The 20,369-nt window shown below is 37.5% G+C and overlaps 1 protein-coding gene across 1 annotated transcript; it reads left to right on the top strand.

The window, feature by feature from the left end:
• Positions 1-11,806: 11,806 nt before the first annotated feature.
• On the top strand, positions 11,807-12,739 carry LOC311598291 (olfactory receptor 10D3; the record flags this gene model as incomplete). Its single annotated transcript, XM_084783326.1, has 1 exon — positions 11,807-12,739. One exon carries the CDS (start codon positions 11,807-11,809, stop codon positions 12,737-12,739), a length of 933 nt encoding a protein of 310 aa, XP_084639452.1.
• Positions 12,740-20,369: the final 7,630 nt, after the last annotated feature.

Below are 20,369 nucleotides of genomic sequence, written 5' to 3'. Positions count from 1 at the left end.
TTTTTTAGTTCTTGACTCTTCAAGGGGAATTTTTCACTAGACAGGAACTCTATTATAGCCAAGGCTAAAACACTTCCTAGAGATGGGGGTGGGGGGAAGCTTTACATGGTGAAATGACTGTGCATAAATTTATGTACCAGAGAAGGAGCTCTGCTGTCCACTTAGAGACCACAGGACTCAGAATAGTTCTACTTATTTTAATGAGCTAATACATTAATGTAGTCAAACTAACTTATTTAATAAGAATGTGTGAAAACACTGCAGAGAACAAAACTGTGAATCAATCAGCTTTTCACTGAGACTATGAAACACATTTCCCATCAATGCCCACAGGAGTAGTACAGTCATCACGAACTGGGTCCAGATGAAGGTAATTTGACCTGGAAAGGTCAGGTGACCTCGAAGAATGGAATGACACAGAAGTCATGTGGATTAGCTGAGATGATTGGAAATGTGGGAAAAATTGGAAATAGAGAAGATTTGAGTACTGGAAAAACAATGTAGGAGACACAAAGGCAGGCAGAGGAATCACAAGAAAATGGGAAGAAATGTATATATATATATAAAACCACCTTGACTTTTCTTTTCATTTCCTTCAGATTCTACAAACATACCCCAAACCAAACCAACACCAAACCAAAAGTATGAAACTGAGCTAGAGAGGTGGTTCACCATTTAAGGGCGCCTGCCACTTAGCCTTACAACCCAAGTTCAAATCCCAGCATCCGTAGAGTGGGCAGAAAGAACTAACTCCTGTAAGCTGTCTTCTGAAATTTATAATTTTCAGTGGTATGCATACACACATATACATACAGATCCATGCATTAAAAATAAAATATACCCTATGAGCATATACAGAGGGCGAAGGTCTCTCTCAGTCACAGTCATAGGGGAGGGGAGTAGGGGCATAGCGGGAGGGAGGGAGGAATGGGAGGATGTAAGGGATGAAATAACAATTGAGATGTAATATGAAAAAATTAATAAAATATATAAAGAGATAAAAATAAAATATAATAACAAATATATGCACTACAGCCTAGTTCATATTAGATATGGCCTATTATTATAATTAAACATTAAATACTACAAACACTCATGCTTAGTCAGTGGTACACAACACATGTGATTCCGGCCTTATAAGGTATTAGTAAGGCCCTGAGGAGACGATGGTTCAATGGTTAGGGAGCACTAGTTGTCCTGCTGAGGACCCAGGTTCCATTTCTAGTGCTCACATGGTTGTTCACAAACATCTGTAACTCCACTTCCTGGAGATCTGACATGCTCTTGTGGGCTCTGTGGGCACCAGGCATACACCTGGTACGCATATATACGTGCACACAAACACTCACACATATAAAATAAAACGAAATAAATCCTAAAACGCTAATTTATAAGCTATTTCAAAAGATAATAATAAAAATTTGGAAAACTGCTACCACCAACTAACATTTAAATGCAACATTACTCGTGTTATGTTTGTGGTAGGGCTGCTGCTATAAACAAGCCTCCTGTGCTGTACATTTACATGAATGTTTATTATTTGGTGAATGCTCCTTGGTAGGGATACTAAGCTGTTATGTGACTGGCTGCTATCTCTGCAGCGTTACACAGCTTATGGGTACACGAGAATGCAATTTTCACTTATAAAAGGATAGGCTTTCTGTAAATAGAATGTCCTATCCTACTAGTGACAACCTGATTCGTCTTGTGTGTATGGTTTCTTTGAATTACATCTAGGTTTGAACAAATACACTCTGTGAATTTTCACACGAACGTAATTGTCTCGTTATGTTTTCTGAGCCATGTGACAACGCACTCCTTTTGCTTTATGATATTATTATGGGAACAGTATTTCTAGCATTGACCTTAATTACAGCACCGAAGAGATTTATAAGCCTTTGGTATTGGCCATGCTAGAAACATTGTCTCTTTGTTAAGGCCTAAAGAAAAGAATACAGTAGACTTAAAATCAATGTTAATCTATTTCAGTGTGTGCTTCCCTTTTATCTCTGTAATTGGTTTCCATGGATACCTTTCTGAGAAGACCAGACCAATCAGCAGCAGATGAAAGCTGGTTCACAGGGCCTTGTGAAAGGAGGCATGAGGAGATAGAAGAGGTCAGCGAAAATGTAGCCAGTGAAAAACACAGCGGGCAGATAATTGTCACAGTTCATTAAACCTAATGAGGGTGTTTATCTGCCAGCCATAATTCTCCTCCCATATAGTGCCCAATCAGGCTCATGGTTAACAGAGATATGTGATAGTAAAAGCAGTGATAGCACTGCTGTTTCTCCTAGCGGTGCCACATTTAATGTTCATCTTCCATATCTATCTCTATGTCTTCTGGTTCTAATGTATTGCTGCTCTGGTCGTCACATCTTCACGTGCATCATTTCTTCCCCAAAGCCTCAATTTGAATTGATGGCTTTTCAAACTTAAGTATATTTAATTCAAAATTAAATTATTTATTCGGTAAAATACATTTTTTTTAAATTTAGAAGTAATTTTAAAAACTAAACATGAGTCTCACTTTTATAAAATCATTAAGCTGAATGTCACCTTTTATTATCAAGTATAATAATTTGATTTTTTTCTGAACAATACAATTTGTTCAGTCAGTTAGTGCTTTTTATTAGAATTCCATTTATTCAATTTTTTTTCATTAGTTCATTTGTTTTACTGTGGAAGAGATGTTATGAGCAAGACTTATATCCAGTTTCATTTGACAAAAAATAACAGGTAGGAATCGCCATAACTAATCCTAATTGTTTTTCTCTTTTGATTCATTCAAACGTCAGCAATTCTGTTTTGTTGTTGATGGTTGTTGCGTTGTCTGAATTAGGCTTACTATTGCTGCCTTAAAACAGCATGGTTAAAAGCAATCGTTGGGGAAAGGGTCTATTTGGTTTATATCCTTAATCACAATTCTCTGAAGGAAGTCAGGGCAGGAAATGAAACCAGGCAGGCACCTGGAGGTAGTAGCTGATGCAGAAATCATGAAGGAGTATTGCATCAGTGCTGCTTCTAATGGCCTATTCCGCCTGCTTCCTATAGCAACCAGAGCAGTCAGCCTAGTGACGACACCACCTCTAATGGACTGGGTCCTCCCACATCAATCACTAATTAAGAAAATGCCCTACAGTCTTGCCTACAGCCCAATCTTATGGAAGTATTTTCTCAGTTGAGGCTTCCTTCTCTGAGATGACGATAGCCTGTGCCAATATATTATGAAAGTAGCCAGCATGGTTTGTTCCCTTGTTTTGGTGTGAGGACCCGGTTTTCAGAGCCTGAAGCTTGCTCAACAAGCACTGTATTCCTGAGCCAATTTTCCAGTTATATGTTGGTAGTTTCCGGTGTATAATCAAGACGATTATAGGCATAGGCACATAAGCAATGTGCACACAGTTTTGTTTTGTTTGTTTTTTTTTTTTTTTTACAAAAACACTGTTAATAACCAAAGATTACAATACGTTTCTGTGCCCTTAATCTCACAAATAATTAACAAAATGTAAGCATACTCTAGCCATTTGATGCGATATTGTTTATCGTTGAAATCAAATAAAGCAGGAGATCCAAGCAGATGCTGAGACACAAAGCCAAACCCTGGGGAGGAGCATGTAATACCCAGATCGCGCAGATCGCGAGACCCCCCCGAAATGACCACCAGGACTGGATATTGATACAACATATACAGTGTCTTGAATTATGGGCTCGAGCTCGGGTGACAATCCTCCGTGATGCAACAGATTAAGAGAGTGGCCTCGAGCTTCAAGGGCAATGGGTTTATAAAGGGGAAAATCCGAATGCCGGGTTGTGGGTCACTGGGATGTCAACCTTTAGGCAGATTAGAAGGAGACCTGATCTCAAGAAGAAGTTGTAGGTCACAGGAATGTTGACCTTCAGGCAGATTGAGTGGAGGCTGAGACTCGAGGGGAAGTGTTTTTCATCTCAGAGGAACATTGCGAACTGATTATATCTGATCGCTCTAGTGTAGTTTCTCGGGACTGCTGGTAGGGGCAGTTTACAGCCCCTGGTCATTCCTGGAATGCAGGGAGAAGAGTCACCTAGAGGACTAGTTCTCAGAAAATACCGACCATGGCATTAGTTACAGGACATACAGAAGAGAGCATTAATTTGGTCCTTACAAGCATAGGGAGTCTTATGGAAGAATTAGGGAATAAAGCGACCTGGAGGGTACAGGAACTCCGCAAGGAGACTAATAGAGCCAACAAATTGGGGAGGAGGGGGACTGCCACAGAGACTGATGTGCCAACCAAGGGCCATGCATGGTGAGGACCTGGACTCTTTGCTCAAATGTAGTACATAGGCAGCACAGCCTCCTTGATGGTCCCATAATATGTGGAGTAGGGACTACTTCTGACATGGACTCTGGCTCCTACACGTTCATCACTTCTTCCTGGTGGGGAGGCCTTTTCTGGCCACAGAGGAAGAGGATATGGGCAGTCCGGATGAGACTTGAGAGCCTGAGGTCAGATGTTAGGGGAGAAGGGGTCCCTTTTCTGAGGACTAGGGGAGGGAGGAAGAGGGCATGAGGGAGGGAGGGTGGGATTGGGAAGCGATGAGGGATGGGCTACAACTGGGATGTAAAATGGACAAATTAAAAAAAAAAGAATTGATAGGTGCCACAGAATGAATGTATCACAAAAAGATCACGCTAATACAAAGTAATACCAACAAATATGTTGTTTGTATGAACATTATGAAAAAATTCATAAAGACAGTGCATATCAGTAGGTGCCTAGGTCCTTTGAAGTGATAATGTTACTCTATAATTTTACTTCTACAGAGGTCAGTACTAAAGTAGAAGGAAAATTGAGGGACAAACAACTACAAAGACTGATTGATAAAGCCGTGGGGTATCCATTTTATGGTATTTTGACTTCTTCCTTTTCAATTTGTATTTTCATGATTTCCTTTAGTTTTCTTATTGCTATAGTTAAAATTTCAAGTGCTATGTTGAATAGTTGTGGAAAGAGTAGACAACCTTGCCTTGTTCCTGATTTTAGTGGAATTTCTTTGAGTTTGTCTCCATTTAATTGGATGTTGGCTATAGGCTTGCTGTAAGTTGCTTTTGTTATGTTTAGGTGTGTCTTTAGTATCCTATTCACACTAGGATTTTTTTTTTTAATGAAAGGAAGTTGGTTTTTTGTCAAAGGCCTCTTCTGCATCAAGTAAGATGAGCATGTGGTTTTATTTTTCATTCAGTTCATTAATATGGTGGTTTACATTTACTTATTTTCATATATGGAACTATCATTGTATCTCTGGGATGAAGCCTTGATCATGGTGGATGATCTTTTTAATGTGTCCTTGGATTTTGTGGAATACTTTCGCATCTATGTTCATAAGGGAAATTGGTCTATAATTCTCTCTTTATTTAGTCTTCATGTAGGTTAGTTATCAGATTAATTGTGACCTCATAAAGTGAACTAAGGCATGTTCCTTCTATTTCTGTTTTGTGGAATAATTAGAGAAGTATTAGTATTAACCCTTCTTTGAAAGTCTGGTAGAATTCTTTGCTAAAACTATTTGGCCCTAGACCAATTGGTTTAGAGACTTTTAATGACTGCTTCTATTTTTACTAGGGGTTATAAATCTATATAAAAAGTCTTTCTGATCTTAATTAAATTTTGGTAAGTGATACCTATGGAGAACTCTATCCATTTCTTTTAGTTTTCTAGTTTTGTCGAGTATAGATTTTTAAAGTATATTCTCTGGTGTCTGCTGTTATGTTCACCATTTTGTTTCTGATTTTATTAATTTGGATAGTTTCTGTCTTTTAGTTAGTTTGGATAAAGGATTGTCTATCTTGTTGACTTTATCAAAGAATCAACCTTTGATTCACTGCTTCTTTGTTGATATTTTATTGATTTCAGCACTGAGCTTGATTATTCCTTGTTGATTATTTCTCTATGATACGATTACTTCATTTTGTTCTAGATCTTTCAGGTATGCTGTTAGTTGTATGAGATCTCTCCACTCTTTTTAATATAGGCCTTTAGTGCTATGGACTTTCCTCTCAGCAATTTCATTATGTCCCATAAGTTTGAGTGCGATGTAATAATTTTCATTTAATTTTAGAAAGTCTTTAATTTCCTTTTTTTATTTTTTTCCAGCAGTCAGTGGTCATTCAATCGAGAGTTATTCATTTTCTATGTGTTTATAAGATTTCTGTTGTTTCTGTTGTTGACATCCAGCTTTATTCTGTAGTGGTCAGAGAGGATAGAGTGTTATTTCAATTTTCATATTTGTATCCATTGAGTCTTGCTTTGTGTCTGAGTATGTGGTTAATTTTGGAGAAAGTCTCATGATGATCTGAGAAGAATATATATTATTTAGTGTTTGGTGAAAGAGTCTGTAGATGTCTGTTGGGTCTGCTTGGTTTCTAATGTCTGTTAGGTCCACTGTGTTAGTCTGTGTCTTTTTATTAAGGAATTGAGACCATTGACACTTAGAGATATCCATGGCAAATGATTGTTGATTGCTGCTATCTTGTTGGGAATCCAAAGAAATATGATCTATGAAGGAGAAGGCAAATATAAGCAATGACTACATATTTTTAGAAAGATGTCTGATGGAAACATGTTTTGTTTGGCATATTGCAAACCACAAAACAAGGGACATTTTCTAGGAAAACAAAGAGACAAATTTTAATGGGAGTACATGTTATGAATGGAATGGCCTATTTTGAAAGAGTAGCATCACTTCTGAATGCTATATAAGGGACACTAGGATGTGAATAATAGCAGTATCAAATGTGTCCTTGAAGAGTGGGAGGAAAGGATAGAAGGACCCGGAGGGGACAAGAGTGCTGCAAGAAGACCAACAGAGTCACCTCATCTAGACCCATTGGGGCTTACAGAGATGGAAGCACTGACCAAATAGCATGGATGGACTGGACCTAGGCCCCCTACACATATGTAACCAATGGGCAGCTTGATCTTCATGTAGGTACCCTGGTAAGTTGAGCAGGTGCTGTCTATGACATGGACTTTGTTGCCTACTTTTTCACTTTGCCCTAATGGTGCTGCCTTGCCTGGTTTCAGTGGATGAAGAAGAGCTCAGTCCAGATGTAGCTTCATGTGCTGGGGTAGGTTGGTGAAGGGAAGCTCCCATTCTCTGAGGACAAAGTGAGGCAGGTATAGGGAAAAGGGAAGAGGGCGGGTCTGGGATCAGAGGGGCGAGGGGGCTATGATCAGGATAGAAGGTGACTATATAAATAAAAAAAGAAAAGGAAAGAAAAAGACACCTGAAGGCTCTAAAACTATCTGAGCATTAAATGTGTCACCCAAAGTAGTAACAATGGTCTTTTCGAATAACATTTTAACATACCTGTTTTCCCCTAACTAAAAATGTCTCATAGTGTCTGTGTATCATATTGAATGAGAACATGTTTTAGATATTGATTTGGTGGTAGTGTATAACAACATTACTTCTCAGGATAGCTGATATGGATATTACATATGCTTTATAAGTATATTGACTAATACTTAAAATAAGAATTATAAACAGTTACCAATATAAAAATTAATATAGAATAGCAAAGTAGAAGGATCCAGAGGGTCCTAGAAACCTACTAGTAGAACATTATGATAGGCAGATTTGGGCCCAGGGGTCCCACTCAAACTAAGGCACCAGCCAAGGACAATACAGGCAGTAAACTTTAAACCCCTACCCAGATCTAGCCAATGGACAGAACATTATCCACAGTTGAGTGGAGAGTGGGATATGACTTTCACATGTACTCTGGTGCCTCATATTTGACCATGTCCCCTGGAGGGGGAGACCTGGTGGCACTCAGAGGAAGGATAGCAGGTAACCAAGAAGAGACTTGATACCCTATGAGCATATAAAAGGGGAGGAAATCCCCCTCAGGAACAGTCATAGGGGAGGGGAATAAGGGGAAAATGGGGAGGAGGGAAGAATGGAAGGATACAAGGGATGGGATAACCATTGAGATGTAACAAGAATAAATTAATAAAAAATTAAAAAAATAAATACAAAAAATAAATATACATTCATAATAGTACATGTTGACCCACATTGATTTAGGGAAGATTCATCATCTTGTCACATGTTGGCATTTCCAAATGTTGTTAAATATATTATAACAATTACAGGCCTATAAAGTGAAACTACAAAAGAGCCCATAGTTTCAGTTTTCTAATATCACTAATATATCTATATTTTTATTTAAATTATATTTGGGTTTATTTATGTTTTACCATTTTACCCTTAATTGGCTCTTACATTTTTATGGCTTCATTTTTCACCTTTAAATCTTTAATCTACTTCAAATCAAGTTCTGTTTGTGATAGGGTGAGAAATTGTTTCCCTTTTGATTTAGAAAAGTACAATTATCCATTTATTCCTCCTATGATGGTCAATTATTTAGATCACTGTCTTCCCTACCACTCTACAGTGCCTCCACATGTAAGATCCTGTGTCTACTTGGGTTTAGCATCTTGGTTCTAGTAGTGGAAGGCGGCAGCAGTGATGGACTGTCACCTTGAGATTGGATTGTGAACAGCTGTCCCTTCCGTCCATCTAGATGGTATTTTTCACCTTCCAGCCCTTCAGTTTGATTGCTTTGGAGAATCCAGTTCCCATGTTGGGGAGCAGCCCTGCCAGGGTCCCAGTTGGATAGTAGACCTGAGAGTAAGCTTAGAAATAGATTATTCCCCAGTGGGCAGTGCAGCCATGATTGAAGTCCCAGCTCCCAGCTGGAGGATTGACAGCAACCTGATAAGATTCCTTGGCAGAACTCCTCATACCCAATTAGGTTATGCCTGGATTCCCCAATCCATAAAACTGGGAGATAATAAATGTCTTTTATCCACTAAGATTTTAATTAACTAATTTCTCAATTGCAATAGAAAGTAATTCATATGAATATTCATATTTACATGTTAGTCAGTTTTTATAAATATTTGTTGCATCTTTGATAAATTATTTTGATTTATTGCTTCATATCTAGCTACTCAATATTTTTCTATTTACTTTCCTCCTACACATTAGTGTGTGTGTGTATGCGTGTGTATGTGGTATGTTTCAGAAATCATCATCATCAGAGGGGACTATGCTTCAGTCTTTTCAAATAGTCAAATTTTGGCATTGTTAATCTCTAGTTTTCTGTATTTCAGTAGTTAGTGTTTTACATATTTTTAATTGTTTGAAATATAAAGTTTGTGTTTTGTGGAAGAGAAAGATCAAGATAGATTGGGTTATAAGTATGTAAAATCCCTGCAAAAATGAGTCCAATTAAAGCAATTTAATATTCATTGAATAATGTGTGTATATATATTTAATTCTGGAAAAGGCATGTAGTGACCTATTTCTGTTTTTAGAATTCAATTTTGTCAATTGAAAACATACATGTTTGTTGGGAAGTCTAGTAATTGGAGCTACATTTTCAAATCAAACTAATAGAAAATATCAGAAAATTAGAGCTATTTTAGTCTACTGCAATTTTCATGAAAGCCTGCCATGGATATTTGGCATAAGCCAGCATCCAAGAGGAAGGCTTGAATCAGTTGGTTTAGTGAACTAGTATAGCCATTTTATTGCTGTGTCCTCTGGTGGTGAAAAACAGAGAGTGGGAAAAAGAAGTAAAAGTATCCTAGTCATCCTTCCTTTTATTTAAAAATGTTGATTCTACTGGACCAAGTTTTCACACTTACAGTCTTAGGTAGCTTTAATCAAGTGCCCTCACACCAATATGTCTTATAGCTTGAGGTACTTTATGTTTATATTTTTGGAAGACTCAATTGAGTCTATAGCAAGAAGTATGGAAATATTAGATTAAAATATTTGAAATGGGACGTTTAAAAAAGACTGAGGTATATGACTGACATTTGAGAACTTAATAGTATATAGTTAGTTATGCTGAGGAGTGATTCTATGTGCGTCTTAGACTGAATTACAGCCAATACAATTTTTCTTTTCCCAAGTCAGTCAGGGAAGTAGGATGTCTAGCTATGGCTCTACCAGTTTTTATATCTATTTTACTTTAAAAAATTTTAACGTAATGCCATTAGAGGAAGCATTGTCATATGCTCTTTAGTCGGATTTCTTACTAGTATCTGATTACTCCCTTTGCTCAGAAACCTGTTTGAAAATTACACATAAACTGGATCCCAAGGGCTCCGAAGACATTTAAATTGCCATATACGAGGAAATAATGAAGTTGTTATGCCTGGAAGATGTTTTTGTGGGAGACAGAGGCACATTCAGTTCTGTGTCACTGTTCCAGTTTCTTGGCTACAACGATCTTTAGCCAGCATGGAAGAAGACCTCTCAGTGGTTTCTACAGAGATCTCCAATTTCAATGTAAAGTAACAGCCACAGCAAGACCAACAGGCAGGAGCTTAAAGAGCAGACTCCTCTTTGTAAGCCGTGTAAGTGTCATTTTCCTATCTGCTCATACTGCATGTTTCCAAAGAAGAGGAGAATTTGAACTGGTTGTTTACAAATGTTCTCAGAGTTCATGATGAATAGGATTATTCATTGAAAAAAAAAAAGATAGCAAGTGCTTTCTGCTGTAGTCTATCCTCCTTGTATGTTGGCTCATTCACACCATTCTTAACACTTTCCTTTAAAGATACAGAACTGTTACTTGATTTTAAAAGCTTAATAAAGTAGAGATTTTCAATAAGCCTACATCTAGGTAGGTTTATTTGCATTTCCATTCAATGGGTGACAGTCAAACTTCTTTGGAAGGGATATTATAAGGCTTTTGTTTGGAGCCTGCTTTTTTTTTTTTTTTTTTTTTTTGGTAGAACAATAGCAAGTGCTCTCCAGTTATGAAAGCCAAGTAAGTAAATATTTAGTGGAATGTAGTAAAAGAGCAGGTAGATAGCATCAATTGCTTTATAAGGCTATTTGGGAAGAATACTATCTGTTCTTTCACAGTGAGTTATTTTATTTTGAGGTACTTAATTTCTCAGCATTTAATAATGTCCAGCATCCTTTTTTTCACCGCAGTTATGGTTACATATAACACAATCTACTCCTAAACTTCACAATTATGTTTAAGCATGTGTGTACACTTGTGTACATGGTAGCAAGAAAGAAACATTAATTTTTCACTGCTTGATAAGGAGGAAAGAACACAAATAATTTCTGTGTCTGGTTTTACAGGTACAGCAACATGAGAACACCATCACAGATGTTGTACAGATGTATCTGCAAAAAACATTTTGCATCCTAACTTCTGCTGCTAATCTGGATGTATCAGCATTGCTTATTCTATCCAATAGTCAAGTATTTACTTTGTTCCAGATCCAAAGCGCAGACATTCTGTGAGAATAAGTGAACTGGGAGTAAATAAACCTTTGTCCAGCTGTAGAGTAGTGATCCCTCAATTTTACTTCATGACTTACTGTACTCAGGAACGAAGGGATAAAATATGAGGCTGTTATTAATTGCAAGTGCCATGAAGTTGAAGCTGTAGTTCGTCACTCTAGTGATGCTCACCACCACATTGAAGGAACCACATATATTTATATGGATTTTTGTCCTTCCTGCATCAAGCATGATCCTTTCTCATTTGCATTTGGAATCAGGACAGCAAAACTATTTGGTGTACAAAACATTCAGTTGGCTAGGGCAAGCATTTTAAAAACCCTTTCTAAATTGGATCACAAGCAGTCTTTCTTTAGCATAGAGCCAAAACAGTGTCACTTGCTTGTCATTTCCTTGTCATGTGCACTATATGGATGCTAAACCAGGACATTCTCCATCCTCTCTGTTTCTTCTTCCTTTCCCAGAACTAGCTCCCCTGGAGATGAAGAACTGCTCAGTAGTGACTGAGTTCATCCTGCTTGGAATCCCACACACAGAGGGCCTGGAGACTGTGCTTTTTGTGTTGTTCCTGCCCTTCTACGCCTGCACCCTGGTGGGAAATGTGTCTATCCTTGTGGCTGTCGTTTCCTCTCCCCGCCTTCACACACCCATGTATTTTTTCCTGGGGAACTTGTCAGTATTTGACATAGGTTTCTCTTCTGTGACCTGTCCTAAAATGCTGCTCTACCTCATGGGACTTAGCAGACTCATCTCCTATCAAGATTGTGTCTTCCAGCTTTTCTTCTTTCATTTTCTTGGGAGCATTGAGTGTTTTTTGTATACTGTGATGGCCTATGACCGCTTTGCTGCCATTTGTCACCCTCTGCGGTACTCCGTCATCATGAGCTCAAGGATCTGTGTAGCTCTAGCTGTGGGCACATGGCTATTAGGATGCCTCCATTCCAGTATCTTGACATCTCTCACTTTCACTTTACCTTACTGTGGTCCCAATGAAGTAGATCATTTCTTCTGTGACATACCAGCAATCTTGCCATTGGCCTCCGCTGATACATCCTTAGCCCAGAGAGTAAGCTTCACGAATGTTGGTCTAGTGTCCCTTGTCTGCTTTCTTCTGATCCTTGTGTCCTATACTCGAATCACAATCTCCATCTTGAGTATCCACTCAACTGAGGGACGTCAGCGTGCCTTCTCCACCTGCAGTGCCCATCTTATTGCTATCCTCTGTGCCTATGGGCCTATCATCACTGTATACCTGCAGCCCACACCCAACCCTATGCTGGGAACCATGGTCCAAATTCTGATGAATTTAGTAGGACCGATGCTGAACCCTTTGATCTATACTTTGAGAAATAAGGAAGTAAAAATAGCTCTGAAAAAAATACTGCATGGGAGGGGGCCTGTTTCTAAGGGCTAGGAAGATAAAATAAATGAACGCATTGCCCTGGAATTCTTTCTATGCCAAGATATGAAATTTTAATCTGAAATCTTGACATATGATGATAACTTGGAATATTCAAAGTACATGGGCTTATGTGAACACTGCAAAATAGCATAAGTGATGCTTATTGTTCTCCATGAAAATAGCTTAGTCTTGTTTTTTAAATTTGCCTTTCTTTTAATTATTATCTACCCATAAAAGAATGTCTTTCTTTTAGAAGCATGGCCCACTGTTCTTTTTCTTTTTTAAAAAATATATTTTATTAATTTATTCATATTACATCTCAATTGTTATCCCATCCCTTGTATCCTCCCATTTCTCCCTCCCTCCCATTTCCCCTTACCTCCCTCCCCTATGACTGTGACTGACGGGGCCCTCCTTCCCCTGTATATGCTCATAGGGTATCAAGTCTCTTCTTGGTAGCCTGCTATCCTTCCTCTGAGTGCCACCGGGCTTCCCCTTCCAGGGGACATGGTCAAATGTGAGGCACCAGAGTTCATGTAAAAGTCAGTCCCCACTCTCCACTCAACTGTGAAGTTCTTAATTTAGTCTTTTTCTATCACGTGTGAGACAATCTTAAATAGAAAGACAAAAATTAGGAAAAGGAGAAAAAAATCAGTAATGGAGCAAAAGTATCACCATATTCATTAGGTTTCTCTCATATGTATATATCTATTTATATATTTATTTCTTGGGTAATAGTTTTAAATAAGGTTATATAGTTGACAACTTTCATTATCCTTTAAATTTTTATTTTTTATATTTTTAAGTTTTAGATTATAATATAGTTACATTTAACTCTTGCCTTTTTCACTTCAAATCATCCCTTATATTTCTCCCACTCTCCTTCAGACTCATGAACTCTTTTTACATTAATTATTATTACATACATATATATCCTTAAATATAACCTGTTTAGTCTATATAAGATTATCTGTATGTGTGTTTTCAAGAGTGACCATTTGGCAGTGTACAACTAATTGGTGTGCTGTTCCCTGGGCAAGAGTCTTTCCTGTTTTTAGTGTCCCACAGTTGCCTATGATTTTTCATGTTCTGCAACCCAACCCAACACACACACACACACACACACACACACACACACACACACACACACACACACCTCTCCTGCTGTGCTTTTTTGACATATATCCTTATAGTGGAATGGTTAAAACTACTCAATTTACACATATACTATTTTGATCATATTTTGTGATGAAAACCCTAAAAATCAAATTAATTCTCCTCAAACATATAATACGTGATCATTAACTGTAGTCACCATGCTATGCAATAAATCTTTTGAACTGATTGTTCCAATGTAACTGAAAGTTTTATCTCCTAACATTTTTCCAAATCCAAACTTCTTATCCTAGTTCCTCCATTTTCCCCTGTGAGTACTGAAGTCTTTGTGATTCCATAATTTGTGATATATATTTAGTATTTGTTTTCCACTCCAGCATTGTTCACTTTACTGTACTCCAGATGGACTCCTATAGCCCCAGTTAATGAATCCCACTTTGTAAGGTCAAATAATACTTTATTATGCACATGAGACATATTTTCATCTATTAACAGACACATAAGTTTCTGTTTCAGATAATGCAGAATCTGTTTCAAATAATGGATAAAATGAACATACAGGTACAGACATCTTTTCAGCATTCCTTTATATATTTTTACAAATCTGATAGTAGGATTTAGTGCATAACATAATTTTACTTTGGGTTTTTGGAAGAAACTTAACACTGTTTTTTTAAAAAAATGGATTCATTTTTCAATTTGTGGTTGTTGTTTTTCCTCACCAACACGAAAGATCTTTTATTTTTAACCTTATTTCTTTGGCATAATAGCTATTCTCTTAGATGGGACATGATGATTTATTGTAATTTTGGTTGCCTTTTCTTATCATTATTAGACTTAAATGACAGTGTGAGAAAAAAGTGGTTGCCCTTTCCCCCCCTAACTACCTGGAAAGAAAATAACTTTACATGACTGGTGCTCTCTCCATCCCATGTTTGACCTCACATTTAATTTCTTTGTTTGAAAATCCCTAGATAAGTGGTATTAGTACCAACCCTATGAAAAATGAGGTTCACTATGACTAGTATTATGTATTTGGTCTCATTCTCAGTAGACTACAGTCTCATAATGACACTACTAATATGATGGTTGTTTTATCATATCAAACAATTGACTTTATTAAATAGTTTTGGAAGCCTTCAAGGAGCACAGGATCTCAGTAAATTTTTCCCAGGATCACCACACCAACCAATTGTTTCTTATCTAACTTATGTGTTATATTTCTGGAAATGATCCCATTGGGAAATACTTAAAGGCCTCTAGACGATGGAACCCCTACAGTACTTTATGAGACTTAAAACACAATATACAGTTTTGTCTGCACACAACTTTAAGGTCCTTCAAAAATATTTGAACCCCACCATTATCTCTCTGCTATTCATTTACTGTCATAGAGCTGATAATTCTCCCAAGTCTATTCAGTCTCCCGACAAACAATTCTGTTCTTCCAACTAAAAGTCAGGGAAGAAACTGTCAGGGAAGCATTTATGATTATTTTGCTTCTTGGAACTTGTTCAGTTTTTTTATTCATACCAAATGCTTTTAGTTTTGTGTATAGGTTGCCAAAGTAAATTTGGTGAGTCACTGCCTGGACATTCTTAAAAATGAATGTAAAGTACACTGGCTGGATCCTTTGTGTTAACTGTATAGTGTATACACAACTTCACTTCAACCTTATGCTCCTTTCACCTGTGTCCCAAGCAATTGTTATTGAAAGCCAAACCTCCTGACTGTATTAGATGAAACATAGATTAATTTAACCACACATTCTTCTCTGTTCTCTTTCTATGGAAACCCTGACCATCATGCCTAAAGAGCTCAATCTCTTTCAAAGCCTCTTAATCTTTTTAATCATTAATTATTGTTGTTGTTGTTGTTTGATGAATAACCTCAACTCTTAATGTAGAGTTCAAATTTCTATATTTTGTACATTAATATGAAGATTATCAGCTATACAGTCCTTATACTGTTTGGGACTGTGGGAGATATTACACAAAATAAGGTCAATTTTATTTATCTATCAGATGCCCTGGGAAAGTAACTCAGTTACCAATATTAAATTCTGTGTTTATGAATGATATTTAGGTTTCATGGAAAATTTCATAATAGTAATATCAGTCTATGATAATATTAGATTCAGAGATAATATAATTCTCAGTGATAAAACATAACACCAGTTCGTGCCTTTTTGGGGCTTAGACTATGCTGAGTATTTTTATGTGCAATGCTTACAGGAACTCCTTTGACTATGTGAAGTACTTGTGTTGGTGCCATCTTATTATATACAGGTGAAGACAAAAATAGTACTTAAAATATCTCTCTTGCTAATATGTTGCACGACTAGAATTAAATAGCCTGGGGACTGACTCCAGTGCCCTTGTCATCTCAATACAGAGAAACATCAAGAGCGAAGGCTAGTGACTGATTGTTTCTGCTTGCGGGGCACAGTGAGCAGAACCAGAAAACAATAAAGACCTATGGAAGCACTGAGGCATAATGTGTATAGTGATCTCAAAGAAAACTATATGGCTAGACTAAAAGATGAATAGATGTGACAGATGCCCTAATGAAAGAGGGGAGAGGGGGTTATAAAGTGGAGAGTAATGAGACTAGTTGGTTACCTACCATGAAGGACCCTATATCAAAGTGAGTCATATGTCTAGTTTTTCTAGGTAAGAACCTGAATGATAGCCTGCTTATTCTTCCTTTGAGTGCCATCGGGCCTCACCACCAAGGGGAGGTAGTCAAATATGGTGTACCAAAGTTCATGTCACAGTCAGACACTGCTCTCCACATAACTGTGGAGAATGTTCTGTCCATTTGGGTAGATTCGATATTTACTACTTGTATTGTCCCTGGTTAGTGCAATAGTTTGAGCAGACACCCCTGGGCCCCAATACACCTGTCACGATGTTCACCTTGTAGGTTTCTAGGACCCCTTGGGTCCTTCTATTTCCCCATTCTCCCATACTTTCCTCACCTAGAGTCCCAATAGGAGGTCCTCCCATCTATCCCAATCTCCAATACGAGACTTGATAGCCTATGACCATATAGTGGGGGTGGAGGTGTCCCTCGATCTTAGAGCTAGGGGAGGGGAATAGATTGAAAGTGGGAGGGAGGGAGAAACTGGAGGATACAAGTGATAGAATAACAATTGAGTTGTAATCTGAATAAATTAATTAAATAAAAAAATAAAAAATAAACCTTAAAAAAAAAAAGAACCTGAATGATTCTTAAAGCCATACAGTTCCCCAATGTGTTCTCTTCTATAAAAGATAATATTATGCACTCTCAATTTTCTATGAAGTTAAGGAGAACTTGTTAATAGAAACAATAGTGCTGGGAAGAGCGAGTGACCAAATCAACTACAAACACGTTCGTATTCAGTCAATGTCAGTGTTAAGGCAGGACAGGTCCTTCATTAACAGAACCAAGAGGGCTCCTCTCTCCTGTATTCCCATGAAATGTTCTTACCATCCAGAGCACACCAATCTTTGTACTGTCAAATGTAAAGTGTTACAATCAAGCCACTTCTTCCTAAGGACCCTTTGCTGTTCATGATCTTAGGTCATACATGAACTTCTTGGTAGGGCAAGAGTGAGATCCCACAACAGATCATGGGACCAGTTTCTCTAATCTGAATTATATCAAGTATTTCATGTAAGCTTGTTTTAGTTCAGTGAAAGCAACTAATGCTCCATTTTGTTGCATTATGTAGCATGAAGAAGTTGATATCATGGATCCCTAATTTTCCAGTATTAAAATAATCATGATTAAATGTGTGGTAGAGATGCTGAATTCTGTGGACTTTCGCGGTAGTAACTAGAGATTGGGGGAGAGGCCACAGGAAAGCGAGCACCTATCTAAGATATGTTCTAAATTAAATTACCCTCAATCGCAGAGGATCAGATAAAAAGATGTTCTTATTGTGGGGCAGGATTTCACATAGTCAGTAGGATGTGGTGGACTTTCAGGCTTCTAAGGTAAGCAAGTCACCAAGAAGATGCTGGAAATGTTGGTCATTTGATTGCAGGCCTGGTAACTATTGTCACTCAGCTTATTGTACTATTAGCCATCTCCAGTCAGTACTCTGAATTCTCAGAATCACCTTACCTGTTTAGAGCACTTAAATAGTTCTTTCCTGTATTGTGGTGGTTAGTTTTGATGTTAATAACCTGGGATGGAGTCTATACTAGGTTGGTTTGTGGGCACACCTGTGAGGGATTTTCTTAATTGGATTGATTAACTTGGGGAAACTCACCATGAATGTGGGTGGCACATGGTCAGCACCCTAGAATAAAAAAGAAAACTACAACTGGGGGCAATCTGGCATGCTTGCTTTATTAATTGCTCTCTGCTCTTGCCTGCGAGTCTAATGGAACTAGCTCCTTAATTGGCTTGCCGAGATGAACAGTGCTTTTGAGTTGTAGCCAAACCTTTTCTTCTGTACATTGCTTTGGTTGAGAATATATTATTAGCAGCTGCAGAAAATGAGATCCAGATAATCATCCTTCAAAGAAACTGAAACGAGTCCCTCTTCTACTTTTACATTTGTTTAAAAACTGCAAATTATTCAGGTATTGTGCCCATTGGTTGAGTGATAATGTAGCTTCTGGGAGGCAATGAGAAAGGGGCTACAATCACGATGTAAAGTGAACAAATTAAAAATAAAATGAATGGATTAATTTATTAAACCAAAAATTAAATTAAACTTATTTTAAAATTGAAAAGAAGAAATTTAAGAAATAAATTAGAAATGAAGTTCATTTGGTTGCAGAAAACTAAACAAATGTTGAGAACCCATTAGATTAACTTTTATTACTCTAATGTTCTACATTAGTTTTCAGAACTATTTTAGTTTTTAAACATTTTGTGTATCTTGATAACCTCATCCATCTAAGTAATGAAATATGATCATATTCACCCTGCACACATTTCTACTTTCAAAATCCTTAAATAGTTCCTCATCGTTTGCTCTCCAAACTTTATGTCTTTCTCAATTTAAGAAAAGATACCCTAATACCAAATTAGTGATTCTTGGAGTCATCCTCTAGAACATGGGAACGTGCCACTGGCTACATCTTCAATAAAGAATGATACCCTGCCCACCCACCCCCGCACGGACCCCGCCAAATCTGACCACTGACAGTATGACTCAGGGCCAAAGCCATCTGTGCTAAGATTTGGGGTGACTTGACCTTGTGCCAGTCTTCTGTTTGTGACCACAGCATTTCACAGCACTCCTCTACATTCTCATGCTATTAGTCTTTCTATCTAATCTTTCTGCAAAACTTCCTGAGCCTTGGTGATCATTGGGTGCATATAAGTGTCTCATTTGGGACTGAGCTTTGCATCTCTTCTTCTAATCTCCTGTGCATCTTTCTAGTGTCTGGCGTTCACTGCAAAAGATTTTCTAAGCAAGGTTGAAAGCAGCCCAGGTATATGCATATAAACAAAAAATATTTATAAGACAGTTTGACAGCGTTAATATTCATCAAAATCACAATAGCATGTTTCTCCTCTAGGTCCCATGGCCTCTTCCACTATGAGTGGATCTAGCTGCCTTTAATTTATTCATTTATCAAAAATAATTAAATATTTAAGGAAAATTCTAAAGCAACATAGAGAGGGTTATTAATATAATCCCAGCCCCCAGAAATCTCTGAGAGGATCACTGTGAGTTCAGGTTTATCCTTCAGTGTACAGTAGATTCTACAACAGCCTGGGGTACAGCAAAAAACTCTGTTTCAAAAAGAAGGAGAGAGAAAGAGAGAGAGATGAGTTCAACTTCTTTGATATATAAATTATACAAAATGGGGAATAATGTAGGTAAAGTGGAAAAAAGAGCCAAATTTCAAGAATGATTGTGCATTGTATTTGTATAGGAAAATTTAAATTTATGACACAAAATTAAAAAAAAAAACAACAGGTAACTTAAATATAGGTTAATGGGCAGATCAACTAAGAGACATAATGATAAAGATTACCCAGATCCAATAAGAGGCAAGTGACACTTTCTCCTTTAGTGTTTTTTAAATATTATTTTGAAGTAAAGTTATATTTCTGTTGCTAAATGTCACGTAAAAAGATAAACTAAGGAAGAAATTTTGACTCAAATTTTCAGGGAAGTATTATTTATCATAGTGAGGCCACCATGATAGCAAGTGGGAAAGGCCTGGTGACGGGGACAGAGAGTTGGATGGTCACACTGCATCTGGTTACAGGAAGCAGAAAGTGAACAGGAATTAGGGCGGGGCTGCGGAGACTCAAAGTCCGGCTCCCAGTGAGCCATTTCTTCCAGTGAGATTCCACCTCCTAAAGGTTCCATAAAGGTTAAAAAAGAAAGTAGCACCACCATCTTGGCTAAAGTGTTTGAACACCTAAGCAAGTCAGAATGTTTCCCGTTTACATCTGCGATACTGATAAACTCAAAGTATGTCATAAATCACTGGTAATAATAAATCATTCATCATCCTGTGCTCATCTATAGAAATGTATGATCAAGAAAACCATAACTCAGACCTAC

The sequence above is a fragment of the Acomys minous genome (assembly GCF_964271855.1).
Source record: "Acomys minous genome assembly, chromosome: 5".
NCBI classification, from domain to species: domain Eukaryota; kingdom Metazoa; phylum Chordata; class Mammalia; order Rodentia; family Muridae; genus Acomys; species Acomys minous.
Note: the sequence above shows the minus strand (reverse complement) of the source record. Positions and strands in the feature narration are given on the sequence as shown.